This window comes from Mytilus galloprovincialis, chromosome 5 (assembly GCF_965363235.1).
Source record: "Mytilus galloprovincialis chromosome 5, xbMytGall1.hap1.1, whole genome shotgun sequence".
NCBI lineage: Eukaryota > Metazoa > Mollusca > Bivalvia > Mytilida > Mytilidae > Mytilus > Mytilus galloprovincialis.
In genome coordinates this window covers 76,237,490-76,253,460 of record NC_134842.1, presented here as the reverse complement: position 1 = coordinate 76,253,460, position 15,971 = coordinate 76,237,490, and the positions used below count along the sequence as shown (strand labels likewise).

Here is a 15,971-nt window from a genome sequence, read left to right as displayed (position 1 = left end):
ATATACTTGTTTATCACTTAAATGATATCTTGAATGATGTTCCTCAAAATTTTGTATTTATAATATAAAACTGCATGTCTTCATATAATGTACAACAATTGAACAATTTGTTTTTATCTATCTTTGAGCAATACTTTTGGAATAATTGCATTTAAAAAAAGTTTATAGATGGACAGACAAAGTGAAAAGTAAAAAGCACATGTATCCTCGATACGAGCCCTTATCAATCAAAACATATATTTCCAGTTATATGTACTGAAGATGCCTTGTTATAGAATTAAGTGACGTTCCAATGTTTTACATCAATAAACTTACCTCGTATATGTTTAGGAATAACTTCATTGTGATCCATTAGAATATCTAAAAATATAAAAACAACATATTATGAACATGGTTCTCTCAGATTTGAACTTTAATATTATTGTCTTTTGTGTTTTGTATTTATCTGGTGAGTTAATAGAAATACGAAGATAAACCCTTTTAAGGTATCCGACCCATAATAAAGATTTACGGAAAATTTTCCGGAGTTTACCGAGGTGTCAATTTTTTCAACACCTCGGTATTTTCCGCCTAGTAAGCGAAAGTATAGTTACTATTTTTAGAATGACGATTAAAATATCAGAAAGGCTTAATTGAAGTATATTTTCATTAACTATAGAGTAATCGCTCATTTTTCCGAAAAATTGTCCAATTTTGACAATCCGGAAACAGAAGTTATGGTAAACAAATATGGACGACTCGGTCGGCTGCCAAGACAGACGAAGGCGTTTTACCAAAAAAAGTACGCCGATTTAAGTCTCTTCGTCTTATCGTGATGCAGAAATAATGTGTGCAGTTTGGATGCAACTGGTTGTCAAATATGTTGTACCGGCATAGGAAGATTAGTTGATAGAAGGAATGTAAACACATCACGCACTTGTCCTTTTCATCTGGCGATCTGCTCTGGGAGACGATTTGAATGGATCGTTCATTTTTATGTTTTAAAGTTCTGTATTCATATGTTAAGTGTATATCTGGATGGAATTGAACCGACTTCCTTATGGTTCCTATTACATGGAGAACCTAGTAAACCAAAGGCCAAGCTGATGCCAAGCTTCAGTGTAAAACTTTGAGCAGGTGCCAGGTAATTTGCATTTACAAATCCAAACATTTTAAAACTTGAGTTGGACAACATTGTCATGTTAATTATGCCCCACTACACCAGCTTGTCTGGCAAAACAGCCGTTAGATGTCATAGTAATCTAAACTAGATACATGTATGAAAAAAATGATTATTTAAAAAATAATCCAGGTCTGTCAGTTTATATGTTTGTAATAATTTAGGAACAAACACCCAAGTCAAGGCAAAAAACAAATACAAACATATTGATAACAATAGGCTACCCTTCAACATGTTCAAAAGTTGAATTGCCATGGTACACATAAAATGTACATGTATGATCATATTGTATTGTACAATGTAGCATGAACCATCAATGACTGTTAAACTTGTCACAATGACACAGACACTGCCACAACACTAATTAATTGATACATGTATATACTAGCATGACTATACTGTAATATATATTTGATAATATCCATCTAAAAATCATCTGATAATTTAATCAGTATTTGATTAAAAGTAAAATGCTCATGTATATGATGTAGGATACAAAGAAACATAAATAAAGAGCAAACAAACCATTGACCGTATATATCTGGGAGTTTTTTCTGTTTAATTTCTATGAATGTAAGAAGAAGTTGATACTTTACATGTACAAAACAATGTACGTGTACTTCCCATTTTAATCTGATATCCATACTATAATTAATTTTTTTTATACAATAACTAGTCGAACAATTTAAATACAGACAAATATTCAACGACTGAGCGAATAAGACACAAGTTCACCAAGGTGCATTGTCCCTGAGTTAATTTTCAGCGTTGTACATGTTGTAAGTGTATAATAAAGTGAAAACTGGACATATATTAAAAAATATTATTCTATTATAACATGTATGTGTTTTTTAATATATGTCCAGTTTTCACTTTATTATATTTGGTAAGAAAATTTGTATTATAAACTAACAAACATCATTTGTACATACATACATGTACAAATGATGTACATGTACATTGTACTGCTACATATATACATTCCTTATCTATGTGCTATCAAAATGAAGAACATTTTTGTAACAGAAATTTATATTTTATTTTTTAGAGAAACCATCCTTGTTAAAGATGTGACATTAATCCCTCCAAACCTACAAAACACAATTGATAAGGTAAGTTGCAGATTATCTGAGATATTTTTGATTATCATCCCAAGAAATGTAGCATACATGTATTACTCTTCTTTCATTTATATATGATAATGAAGATACATCTATCTTGTAATTTGTACAGTTGTATATGTATTTCTGCCATCTGTCACTGTTAATTTAAATGTACATTAGGGGTCAGTAAATAATCAAAACATGATACATGTATAAAGACTAATGGTGTGTATTTTCATTAAATAATACACAGGGTTTTTTTTTGTGTTCAGATTGATAGCAATTTTGTTGTCAATTGTTGTAGTGTCATTGATAAATGAATGAAATAAATGGTTGTACCTAAAATTATTTGAAACATGTCTGAACTTAACTTATAGATACAATTTACATTGTATTATAACCAATTTTTATTTACATTTGTATATCTATATGTACATGTACATGATCAATGTATCAATGATGACAAGGAACTTTTTATTTAAATTTCAGAGATGCTAATTAAGCTTGTTAATGACTGTGGAGAACTTATGCTACATTTACCTACATGTAATACACAGACAAACACAGATGGGCATAGGTAATAAATAGAGCAGTTTTCTAAGATACATGTTCATGTTTATTGTTATATCATGTATATTATGCCTTGTCTTTAAAAAGTATAGATATGAAACATGAACAGATATGTACATGTTCCATGTTTACATGTATTAGAGAGTTATCTAACCTGTTTAAAAGCTGATAACTACTTAGCACTATCAAAATTTTAGTCTATTTGTTTCTCTATTTGTCCATGATTTATCTTATAATGGATATAAAGTTGGATAAAATATTCATAATGCTTGCATTGGTACAAAGTCATTTTGAAAATAAGAAGATGTGGTATGATTGCCAATATGAAAACTCTCCCCAATACATGTACTTCACATGACATATAAAGGAACCACTTTAAGTCACCATACAACCTTACACAATAAGACAAACCCATACTACATAATCAGCTATAAATTTAAACAATTCAAAGGAGAAGACTAAATACAACTACTGAATTATTGGTTATACAGCATTAAAATACAACTACTGAATTACTGGTTCCTGACTTGGGACAGGCACATACAGAATGTGGCAGGGATAAACTAGATTGAACTTTATTAAAAAAATTACCCATTATCAAACTAAAAATGCCTATTACTAAGTGAACTCAGATAACTCTGCTGTTTACATATTTGTTAAACTATAATTTGCTTCTTGTAGAAATTAGCCTGTGAGATCAAGATGCAGATATATCCACCAGATACCAAATGCCACACCAAAGCAGACATTTTCAAATGTTGAGAGACCTATGAATACATCTACATCCTTCTTCGGACTTTGAAACAACTGATTGAGTATGTTAGCTAACATTTAATCAATTATGTTTGAACAGTGCTACACAACAGCCTGGGTGGATTATGCTTTTTCCACCGGCCCACTCCAACTTTAATCTCTTTTTTGTTAAAATATTGATATCTAATGCTTATCTGCTTTTTTTCAATTGATTGTACTTGCAAGTCTTTTGATTAAACAAAAGAAATTGCATGCCCACTCCTATGGGTGGGTAGAGTTGACAATCTAGAAAGTTTGCCCACTCCCACTGTGGACGGGTGGACAACGCAAAATCCACCTGAGCTGTAGTGTATATTTGAAAGTCAATGACTTCTATTAAAAAAAAGAAAAAAGAAATCTAGAACTTTACAATCTTTTTTTTTTAATGCCCCTATTTATATACAAAAGAAGATGTCATATGATTGCCAAAGATACAACTCTCCACAAGAAACCAAGTGACACAGAAATTAACAGCTACAGGTCATTGTAAGGCCTTCAACAATGAGCAAAACCCATACCGCATATTCAGCTACAAAAGGCACTGAAATGACAAATGTAATATTATGCATGGTGGGGGTGAAATAAAAAGTGTCTTCTGACCCCTGATCCCCCTACATTTATTTCTGGAACATCCCTCAGTGTTGCAACACATAAACACATTTGGTAGTCAGATTGCTTTCAACCATATACTATAGTGATAGTTTTCTTCTTCAGAATGCTAAATTTAAAAGTTTTAATTAATTTGTGATGAATTATCTTTTTTACTTCCAGTTAGGCAAGATGTTATCTCTCATATCAAAGAGATAGAATATGAAACTGGCAGCCAGTATTGATATAATGTGGTACTAAAAGCTCCAATACCATCAGGGGCTGAAGACATAACAGGAATTGTGTGGGATTTGACCAACCTTAGACTAAAGAGAAAAGTTGTTGCTGCATTACAGATATTTTGAACTCAGCAACTTTTATTAATGTTTTTAATGTTAATTCTCTCTCTTATGAATACTATGATATCTATACTTGCAATGAGCATGAATTGAAGTTACTCATGTCTGTAAAACTGTTTTCCCTTGACATTGACCACATTTCATGGATCGGTTAAAAAAAGTTATGTACCCATGGTCAAGTCCATGTATCAGATTCAAAAAGCAATAGGTCTGCTTAATTTGGTATACTGTATGATTGATCCTGTTCTCATTGTCATGCTTTATTGATCAATGTTAATATTCAAAAGATTTAATATTGATTGTACATTGTATATATAGATATGATAATATTTATTTGTATCCTTTGAACCATCATGACCATGTTATACTTTCATGATAATGTACAAATAAATATTGAAATGTGATAGAGTTTATTAATATCATCGAAGAAGATTATTTCTATTATTTATTATGTGCATGAAGTAGAATAAACACTTTCTGAAATATTTCATGGGAGATAATTAACCTAACTGAGTTCAATGTTGAACAGGAATGATGGGGTATTTTTTAATGAGCTCTAGTTAATGCTGGTGTGAAATATAAGAAAATGTATCCTCAGTCTGAGCCCTAATGCTTTCATGTGATGTGTGGTGTTGCACATTGGACAAAATCGAAAACATGTAGCAAAACCATAAATATTGTCCAACATGTTTAACCCCACCACATTATGTATGTATGTGTCGGTCCCAAGTCAGGAGCCTGTTATTCAGTGGTTGTGGTTTGTTTGTGTGTAAAATATTTGTTTTTTGATAAATTTTTTTTTAAATAAGGCCGTGTGTTTTCTCGTTTGAATTGTTTTACATTGCCATTTTGGACCTTTTAAAGCGGACTATGCGGTATAGGCTTTGCTCATTGTTGAAGGCCGTAGTTACCTATAACTTAATTTCTGTGTCATTTTGGTCTCTTGTAGAGAGTTGTCTCATTGGCAATCATACAACATCTTCTTTTTATTATATACTTTTGAAATATGAGCAAAAAGGAGAGAATTTTCATATTTCAGGTCCTAAAATTACCTTGACCTTTGACATTTTGATCTCAAGGTTGAAGCTAATCCTATATCTAATGCATATCATAAAGTTATCATAATTAACAAATGTAATGAAAGATTATAGTACATAAAGGTAAGTTTACTATAGAAAATTGAGCAAAAAAGGAGGTCATTGTATAATTTTTGCTCCTAAAATTTCTTGACCTTTTGACCTGTTGACCCCTAAAAGTTGAAACCAAACCAAGATCTTTTGAATATCATCAAATGGTCTTTATTTACAAAGGAAGTGAAGATTATGGGACCAATAGGCAGATACACTTTTGAAAATTTAGCAAAAAAGGAGATTTTTGTTGATTTTAGCTCCAAAAATGACCTTGACCTTTGACCTTTTGAACTTTACATGTCATAAATATCATAGTTTATTCTTATTATAAGATTATATGAAGTATGGTTAGTTTTGCTAAAGATTTACATAAATTATACCAAAATACATCAGAACAGGGATACCAAGTCTCCATTTACAAACTGTGACCTTGACATTCTAAATCAAAATTTCTTGAAATTGGTACGGTAAAAGTTTCTAAAAATTTTTTTTAGGATGGAACAATATGTAAAGTTAATTTAAATGTCATTTTTTAATGCTCTGCTAAAATATTCACTTTTGAACTAGTGAAGATATAAAATTGACAAATTTTAGACTTTTCTCCTTTTTCTATTATTAGTAACAATAACACAGTTCTAAAAATAGAATAGCAAAAAAACAATTTATTTTTTATGTTTAATTTTACAAGGTTACATGTAAGGTTCCTTTTAAAAGATAGATTAGTAAATTATACTATATAGATTTCTTAAAATTACATCCTATTAAAACCCCTTATTTGGCATTTGAGGACTAAAAAGGGGGGGCACTGTAACCCAGCTCTGCTGTTAACCTCAAATATTTTGCGGATTTTTATTTCATAGTAAGAACTCTTAGACCCCCCTACTTACAATCCTTGATAAAAATTAAAATTATTTTGCTTGTTGTATATTGGCTAATTATGGGCCGAATACCTTAAGGCCTAAATTAAAATATTGTTTGTTTGCCCTTTTCCAACCCTATGTTTTGAAACAGGGTAGGTAGGTAGGTAAAATATTTTATTTTTTCCCCAAAAAAAATAACTTGGCTCGGTATATTATTTGTCATGGGTAGGCAAGTAGGTAAAATATTTTATTTTATAGATACAAAATCTGCATAATGTCATTTTTTTGTCCGTTTGTTTTTGCAAATAAGTTTTCCGCTGGGACTATTAGTTTTGAAAAAAAAAATATATAAGAGATAACATTGTTCTGGTAAGATAATGTCCGGGCAGACATAAATTACTAGTAGAAAAAGTCCCTAGAGTCTTACAAATTTCGTGTGTGCCTTTTTTTCCAATAAAAATGCTATAAGACTTAAAACTCAATTGTCACGTATTTTGCATCACATTTATAAGTGATCTGTATGGAAAACCTGGCGATTTTACTGCCAGATATTCTCCACTTTACAGGGTTTTGTCACTTTTGGTTCATGTCAGATATAAATAATTTAGCGGCATCGTTAACATAATCATTCTGATATGCGGATCACAAAAGGCCATCCCTACATAGAATACAACGTTCGTTTACAAATTAGTTTGTACACACGTAAATACTTTTGTATCAAACGAACTTTTTTGTAAATGAACCCTGCTCTTTAAGTTTAAAGGTACAGAGTAACGTACTTCATATCATGATTTCAGAAAGTGTTCAACATCGATTTCAAACAAATGCTTTGAAACTTAAAATGCAAGTGTTCATGTCAAACGCTCAGGTGATATCAAACGGACTGGACCTTATACGTAAAGATAAAACCCGAGGATTCCGGTAAAAAAGTTTTGAGCGGGAAATACAAATATAAGATTTTTGGTAGGAACGAAAAAATAAAATAAAATAAAATCTTGCTGGTAAATACAAATAAAAGATTTTCAGGCCGAACGAAGTGATAGGGTCGGTCGGTAAAGGGCAAACAAACAATATTTTAATTTAAGCCTAACTGATTTTTTTTTTTGCTGTACTGTTACATCACTGTACGTCCCAAGTTAGGGGAAGGTTTGACACCGGTACACATGTTTTACCTTGCCACATTATGTATGTTCATGCCCCAAGTCAGAAGCCTGTAATTCAGTGATTGTCATTTTTTGCTGTGTATCATATTTAATACGACATATTATATCAGGCTGTTAGTTGTCTTGTTAGAATTGTTTCATATTTGTCATTCCAGTGCCGTCAATAGCTTACTTTGAGGTATGGATTTTGCTCATTGTTGAAGGCTGTATGGTGACCTATATTTTTACGTCATTTAGTCTCTGGCAGATAGTTTTCTCATTGGCAATCTTACCACATATTCTTTTTTTCCTATTAACAATTATGAATAGGGTTTTCCTTACACCAAAAATACATGGCCTAAAACTAAAATGAGTGCACTGAAATGTCCCACCCATTAAAACGATCATTACTGAATAATTTGTTGACAGTCCTAAGTAATGTCTACGATAACTGCAAATGTAAAGAAATGTTATGGCAATTCATAGTCCCCTACCGGTTAAAAATTCAGTTTACTGAAACAAAATGCTAACTTCATCTATACGATGTCATGGTGTAAACTATATAACAAATATGAAGTCAATATCTTCAGGCATGACTGATGAGAAAATAAACTGTTCACACAGAGATACGTCTCGTCTATTTGTAATTTTGATAATGCAAATGTTGAAACTAACATAGCAGTACGTTATCATTGAAGTTATGCAAATATTCAAAGTCAATGAACCATGACTGAAGGTACATGGCTAAACAATCTCCATAGAAATGAGATGTGCCAATACTAATACAACTGCATACCAAATACCATCGACTTATCATAAGTCCTTCCCTTTAAACAAACATAAACACAAACATTAACTTGTAAACTATGTAAAAGTTTCCAACTCCATGAACCATGATGAGATGGTGGGGCTTCATAATCTCCATGAAAATAAGACTTGCAAATGCCAATAAATTTGAATACCAAATATCATTGACTTAACAGTATCAAGGGGTTCATCTTTAACTGATCTAATCACAAACTAATAGATGTAAACTAAGCAAAAGTTTCAAAATCAATAGACCATGTAGGAGGGGCGGGTCAAATAATCTCATTGGAAATGAGATGTGTGAATTTATTCAACTGAATACCAATTAACATTGGCCTACCACTAATGGTTTTCTTTGAACTAACCTAATGACAAACTAATACATGTATACTATTCAGTGGTTGTCGTTTGTGTTACATATTTGTTTTTAATTCAGTTTTTTGTACTTAAACTTGGCTGTTAGTTTTCTCGTTTAAATTGTCATTTCAGGGTCTTCTTTAGCTGACTATGCGGTATGGGCTTTGCTCATTGTTGAAGGCCATGTGGTGACCTATAGTTGTTAATCTCTGTGTCATTTGGTCTCTTGTGAAGAGTTGTCTCATGGGCAATCACACCACATCTTCTTTTTATAAGTAAAAGTTTCAAAGTCAATAGACCATGACTGAGGGGGTGAGGCCAAATGATCTCCATGGCAATGAGATATGCCAATGCTTATACAACTGCATACCAAATATCATTGACCTTCCACTTGCGGTTCCCCTTTAACTGACCTAATCAGAAACTAATACATGTAAACTAAACAAAAGTTTCAAAGTCAATAGACCATAACTGAGGGGGCAGGGCCAAATTATTTTCCGGACCATGAGATGTGCCAATGATAATACAATTGCATACCAAATATAATTGACCTAACACTAGTGGTTCACCATAAACTAGACCTAATTACAAACTAATACTTGCAAACTTAAGTAAAAGTTTTAAATTCAATAGACCATGACTGAGGGGACAGGGCCAACTAATTTCCATGACAATGAGATGTGTCAATGATAATGCAATTGCATACCAAATATCATTGACCTAATACTTGTGGTTCACCATAAACTAGACCTAATAACCAACTAATACATTGTGGATGCCACCGCCGTGTGGAAAACTGATTTGACGGACGGATGGACAGCCCGACGGATGGAGTGCAAACCTAAAGTCCCCTTCGACTTCGTCAGTAGGGGACTAAAAACACCTGTAAATAATCACAGGTAAAACTGCTATAAGACAATTAATATCAATTTGAAAAAATATACATCTTTTAGGCTTGCCTGAAGTTCAGTGAACTATATTCATGATATTATATGGTTACCTTTTTTCTCATGTCTGTCTTTGACTTTCTTCATTCCTGAAACAAAAAAAACTGCCTAGATGTTTCATAGTCTTAATATTTCTATAACTGAAACCCAACATTGTACAACATAATTTTGTCATAAAGGTAAGGCCTAAATAAAAAATATTGTTTGTTTCCCCAATCCCGACCCTGCCAAGCCAGGTGTGGGTAGGTAAATGTAGGTAGAGAAATAATTTTATTTTTCCAAAAAGCTTGAACATTATCAGACGATCCGGCAAGCCTGAAAATCCAAAACGTATACAATAGTATTTGACTTAGTTTTGACAATAAAATTTGATGAGTAGCACCAATTTTGAAGGGTTGGTCGGGATTGGGGAAACAAACAATATTTTATTTTAGGCCTAAAGAAAACAATATTCATATCGCCAGTCACTTTTTTATCAATAATTTTACAAAATTGAAGATTTAAAAAATTGAACACAACTGACGAAATTGTTAAAAGAATTAATAAATTACTATTAATGCTATTAGCATTTAAGGTACTAGTAGATGGGGTGTCTAAATATTGGCCAATAGATTTTTCTTTATCTTCTGTAAGACTTCTTTTTCAATGAACTTTCAAAATTTAGTATAAAAACTGGAAGTTTGGGACCATATTTTTTTGTTAAAATGTACATTGAAATTTACGAAACCACAGTTATAAGTGTAATATTAGCATGATTAGGGCAACTTAATTCTTTTTATTGAGGAAACAACAAACAATAGAATTTTTTTAAATTCAATGAGGTGATTGCTTTTCAAAATACCTTCGTACATGTCGAAATATCAAATAAAATAAGGGGGTCACAGGCCTTATTTTCTTGGAAATAAAACAAAGTGAATCTGTGAGCTACTGGTCACTTATGATACCCCTGCCCCGCTAAAAGTATAAGGTAAACAGGAAGTTGTTGAGTGATCAATCTGAAAACACATCACACAGTATAGCTGACTCATATAACCTTGAAACCGAATTTCAGAAATCCTTGTAATGTAGTTTCTTAGAAAGATGCGACGACAAATATTTAGGGGACGGACGGACGGACGGACTGACGGATGGACAGATGGAAGGACGGACGGACAGAGGTAAAACTGTATACCCCCACTTTTTTAAAGCAGGGGTATAAAAACATAACTTGTCCTTTCAAATTCAATATAATTATTTGTCCTTGATTTCAAACGGACTTTCCAGAAAATTTTAAATACAAGAGTGCACACGCTGAAATGTCTTGCCTTCTTTACACACTATTGATTTTATGTTGATAGTCTTAAATATAAAGCTCAACTACAACTATCATATAAACTTAATAAGATCCTAGAAAATGAGGTCAAGGTCAGATAAACCAAACTGGAAATACATGTACACCTTGCAATCATTCCATTTACCAAATATGCTTTAAATATAGTTGACTTATCGCACATAGTATCTTAAGAAACAAACGTAACAAGGAAAACATTTATCAATGAACCATGAAAATGAGGTCAAGGTGACTGGTCAGATGTACCCTGCCAAACAGACATGTACATCTTACAATCATTACATGCTTTAAATATAGTTGACCTATTGCATACAGTATCCAAGAAACAAACTTAACCAAGAAAACTTAAGATTGACCAATGAACCAGGAAAATGAGGTTATGGTCAGATGATAATTTCCAGACAGACATATACACCTTTTAATCATTCCATACACCATATATAGTTGACCTATTGCTTAAAGTACAAGAAAAACAAACCAAAAAACAAAAACTTAACACTGAGCAATGAAACGTAAAAATGAGGTCGAGGTCAAATAAAACATGCCAAACTGACATGTACATTGTAAAATATGTTCATTCACCAAATAAACATGATATAGTTGACCTATTGTATACATGGTATACAGTGTTAGAAAAACAGACCAAAACACAAAAACTTAACTTTAACCACTGAACCATGAAAATGAGGTCAAGGTCAGATGTAACCTGCCAGTTGGACATGTACACCTTACAATCATTCCATACACCAAATATAGTAGACCTAGGCCAACATTAAAAATATCTTTGTTTCCCCTCTCCCGACTGAGGTTGTTAGGGTATGGGTAGGTAGGTAGGCAAATTATTTTATTTTATTCCTTGATATGGTTTTCTATATTGAATTTGTACAAAATTCAACAGGTAAGATGGGTAAGACTCAAGTCAAGAAAAGTGGGGTATTCCCTGTATTCTAATTCAGTGTACACCACAGTTTTCTGGTGTTAAAAAAAACAGTATACAGCCACCTTCTTTTTTTTCCTATTCATTTAATGTAATGAAATCTACAAAAGCACACATTCTACTTGTGATAACAATGCTTAATGATAGAAAGTGTTTTTTTAGTTAAAAAATCAAGCTTATTTCAAGTCTAATTTGATGCATAACTCACAACAAAACAATTCCTTTGTTCACCAATTCATACCTTGATCATCAATTATGAGATGACAAAAAGATACATGTATGTTAATCACTTGGGAATTAAAATTCAATGAATAAAAATTTTCAATAGAAGTGAACATAATTCAGTTATGTTCAGTTACACCTGGATCATGCAGCTTGGTCAATTGATTCCTAAACAAAGATTTGTATGTTTTTTCAAGTTCTAGAAGAAACAAGGCCTCACTTTATATTCATGTTTTGTATTTCCTAAAATACTTATAAGTATTTACGAATTCTACTGATGCAGTTATAACGTTAAAACGTGTCCTTTTGTAATTTTCATGCCATAAATGAAATCCCATTTAAACTGGGTTTTTTCACACCAGAAAACAGGGAAATTTCCTGAAAGCAGGGAATACATGTATCCCACATTTCCCGACTTGTGCCCAACCTGTTCAAAGACAAAGTAGATAGATTTTAAAGCATGAGTCAGACCATTTTTACTCAAAGTCTTTAAGATTTTATCCTTTAAACAGGAACAGAGGTTAGACACAAAGCAAATCAAGATGCACTCAGCGGGTTAAAAGATGCTTCAGTATTTTTTTTATTTTCAAAAAAAGATCACCCTTGCACACAAACAAATCGTGTTTAAAGCATTTTGTTTGTTTTCCTTGATTCCGAATCATGTAGACGCTTCAATGCAAAAATACCTTGATTTAAAACGCTCGTTGACTACAGCATTGGAAAGGTATCACCAAAACCCAACGATCGTTGACTACAGCATCGGAAATAACCAAGATAGCCAAAAAAAAAAAAAAAAAAATAGTGGACAAGAATGGCCAATAAAATTTTTCGGGTCGCGGTGATTTTACCGGGTCGGTCGTGTGAGGGGAAACAAACAATATTTTATTTTTGGCCCTATTGCATACAGTTTAAGAAAAACAGACAAAACACAAGAACCTAACTATAACCACTGAACCATGAAAATAAAGTCAAGATCAGATGACACCTGCCAGTTGGACATTTACACCTTACAATCATTCCATACACCAAATATAGTAGACCTATTGCTTATTGTATCTGAGAAATGGACTTGACCACGAAAACTTAACCTTGTTCACTGATCCATTGAATGAGGTCAAGGTCAAGTGAAAACTGTCTGACAAGCATGATGAAGACCTTGTAAGGAACGAACATACATGTACCAAATATAGTTATACTATTACTCATATTAAGAGAGAAATTAAGAATACTAAAATTCTTTACTTTTTTTCCAGTAGTCACTGAACCATGACAATGAAATCAAGGACAATGGACATAGAACAGACGGAAACTTCGTAACATAAGGCGTCTTTATACAAAGCAGAAGGATCCAGGTCTTCACTTTCTGAAATATTAAGCTTTTAAGAAGTTAGCTAACACCGCTGCCGCCGGATCACTATCCCTATTTCAAGCTTTCTGCAACAGAAGTTGCAGGCTCAAACTAATTAAAAACCAGTTTTTAGTTCCTCTCTCTTTTCTGATTTAGCAATATGTTTGTTTCCAACACTAGATCATTCCTCTTACAGTTAAACATATATATTGATGAAAACGTGTCTTTTTTTCGTTGAATTGTATACTTCATTTTTTTTTAGCATATGGTGTGTCCGATTAATATATTGGGAGGGGGCACTGACTGCCTGAGAGGGGGGCCCACTCCAGTCATGCTTCAGTGATTCCCTAAATAATCAACAAATTTTTTTCTCACAAAAGGGGGAGAAGGGGCTGGTCCCCTTCCCCCTAAAATTCCGCCTCTGAATGGATACACTCAATATGCTCTGATGTATAAGAAAATGGGCAGATTTTTATAAGTTTTATAATTATGTAAAATTTATGATATATATTGGAATCATCTAAGTCATGTAAGTAAATCAGGTACAATATTAATTTCAGAATCTGCTATAATTACCTATTTGACACAATTGTATTTCTTGTTCTGACAATTCTGTCTTCTCCATTTCTGAAGCAACATCCTGGTATTCTCCGTGTCTTACAGCTTCAAGAAGGTGAGTGTATGCATCTCCACCTTTGCGAATCAATTTGTTGTATAAAAGTCTATTACTTTCCTGTTGAGTGAGTGAAGAATTACAAATTTCCTCTTTTTCTTCAGTACTTAAAACATCAGACTGATACAGGTGGTCAGTTATGTCTGTTTTGGAGTCAACACCATGGACAAACATCATGTAATTCTTTTGTAGTTTAACTTTGTGTTTATTTAAAACTGAAATATAAAAAAGGTATGAATGAAATATACTCTTCCTCTTTCACACACATATTTTTTCTCACTATGATTGGCTGTTTTGTTAAAGTTACTACATTAAATATTAATTGCAGGAGTAATTTTTCTTTGTTGAAAATAACAGGTGCTGATCCAGCTATTCTTAAAAGGGTTTTCCTAACCCAGGAATAAAAGGGGGGTTCCAACTATATGTTCTCATACCAATGCATTGATTGTTAAAAAAGGGGGGGTTCCAACACCATGGCAAACTAGACAAGCTAGAGGAGTCCGTCAACATCATGGCCAACTAGAGGAGTCTGACAACATCATGGCCAACTAGAGGAGTCTGACAACACCATGGCCAATAAGAGGAGTTTGACAACACCATGGCCAATTAGAGGAGTCTGACAACACCATTGCCAATTAGAGGAGTCTGACAACACCATGGCCAATTAGAGGAGTCTGACAACACCATGGCCAATTGGAGGAGTCTGACAACACCATGGCCAACTAGAGGAGTCTGGCAACACCATGGCCAATTAGTGGAGTCTGACAACACCATGGACAATTAAAGGAGTCTGACAACACCATGGCCAATTAGAGGAGTCTGACAACACCATGGCCAATTAGAGGAGTCTGACAACACCATGGACAATTAAAGGAGTCTGACAACACCATGGCCAATTAGAGGAGTCTGACAACACCATGGCTAATTAGAGGAGTCTGACAACACCATGGCCAACTAGAGGAGTCAGAGCTCAGACATAAATAAATCATGTAAGCTAGTCTGAATCTGCTTTTGACTCATTATGCTTATAGAGGTCTAAATTTGCAAGTTTTAGGATTTGTCTCCCTTTAATACAAGACAAACTATGACTACAATAAGTCACATATTGTTAAGCAAGAAATAATTAACCAGAATCAAGAAGTTGCAAATATCGACTCCTACAAGTCCATAAGTTATCAAAATTGGTTAACTTCAAGACCCATGCATGCATATTTATAAAGAGGTCATGCATCTAAATCAAATAATGACAAAATTCAAAGAGAATGATCTGTCTTCTAAAGAAAAATATAAATGAGAGTCTAAAAAATCGGAGATAATGTTAATTAACCTTACAATGCAACCACCTGGAACCACACTTAATGAGGTTAAACATCTGTGTTTAGTGAGGATGTTCAATTAATTAGATAATTAAATATAGATAGCTCAAGTCCTTGTGAACTATCAGACAGGTTTTTGCTGTCATATGTGGTGTACTTTGGCCTCCAAGTAAAATTAAGTTTTTTCATCAACATAAATAAAGCTTAAGTCTGTTACTTTCTGACTTAGATAAGTCTAAAATTGAACACACGTTTTTATAAGAAATACATGTTTTGACTTCTTTAAGTCAAAACCAAAAATCGACTTGTTTATGTCTCAGCTCTGACTGAT

The 15,971-nt window shown here is 32.9% G+C and overlaps 2 protein-coding genes and 1 long non-coding RNA gene across 4 annotated transcripts in view; 1 reads left to right on the top strand and 2 right to left on the bottom strand.

Annotated features, from left to right (window-relative positions):
* The window catches only part of LOC143074149 (uncharacterized), a 638,429-nt gene that overhangs the window by 250,323 nt on the left and 372,135 nt on the right, over positions 1-15,971 (bottom strand). The window lies entirely within an intron of this gene.
* LOC143076429 (uncharacterized) overlaps positions 1-15,971 on the bottom strand; it is a 376,981-nt gene that overhangs the window by 9,226 nt on the left and 351,784 nt on the right. The window contains exons 7-8 of one of the 2 annotated variants that reach the window (XM_076252205.1): positions 14,228-14,539; positions 9,868-9,903 (exon numbers count right to left, since the gene is read on the bottom strand). The exons of the other annotated variant lie outside the window; for it this stretch is intronic. Coding sequence (XP_076108320.1) covers positions 9,868-9,903; positions 14,228-14,539 — 348 coding nt within the window. The remainder of the gene's footprint in view (positions 1-9,867; positions 9,904-14,227; positions 14,540-15,971) is intronic. 2 annotated transcript variants of the gene reach the window in all.
* On the top strand, positions 865-4,535 carry LOC143076427 (uncharacterized). Its single transcript, XR_012978643.1, has 5 exons — positions 865-1,123; positions 2,208-2,271; positions 2,752-2,839; positions 3,514-3,647; positions 4,396-4,535. It is a non-coding gene; the product is annotated as an uncharacterized LOC143076427 (long non-coding RNA).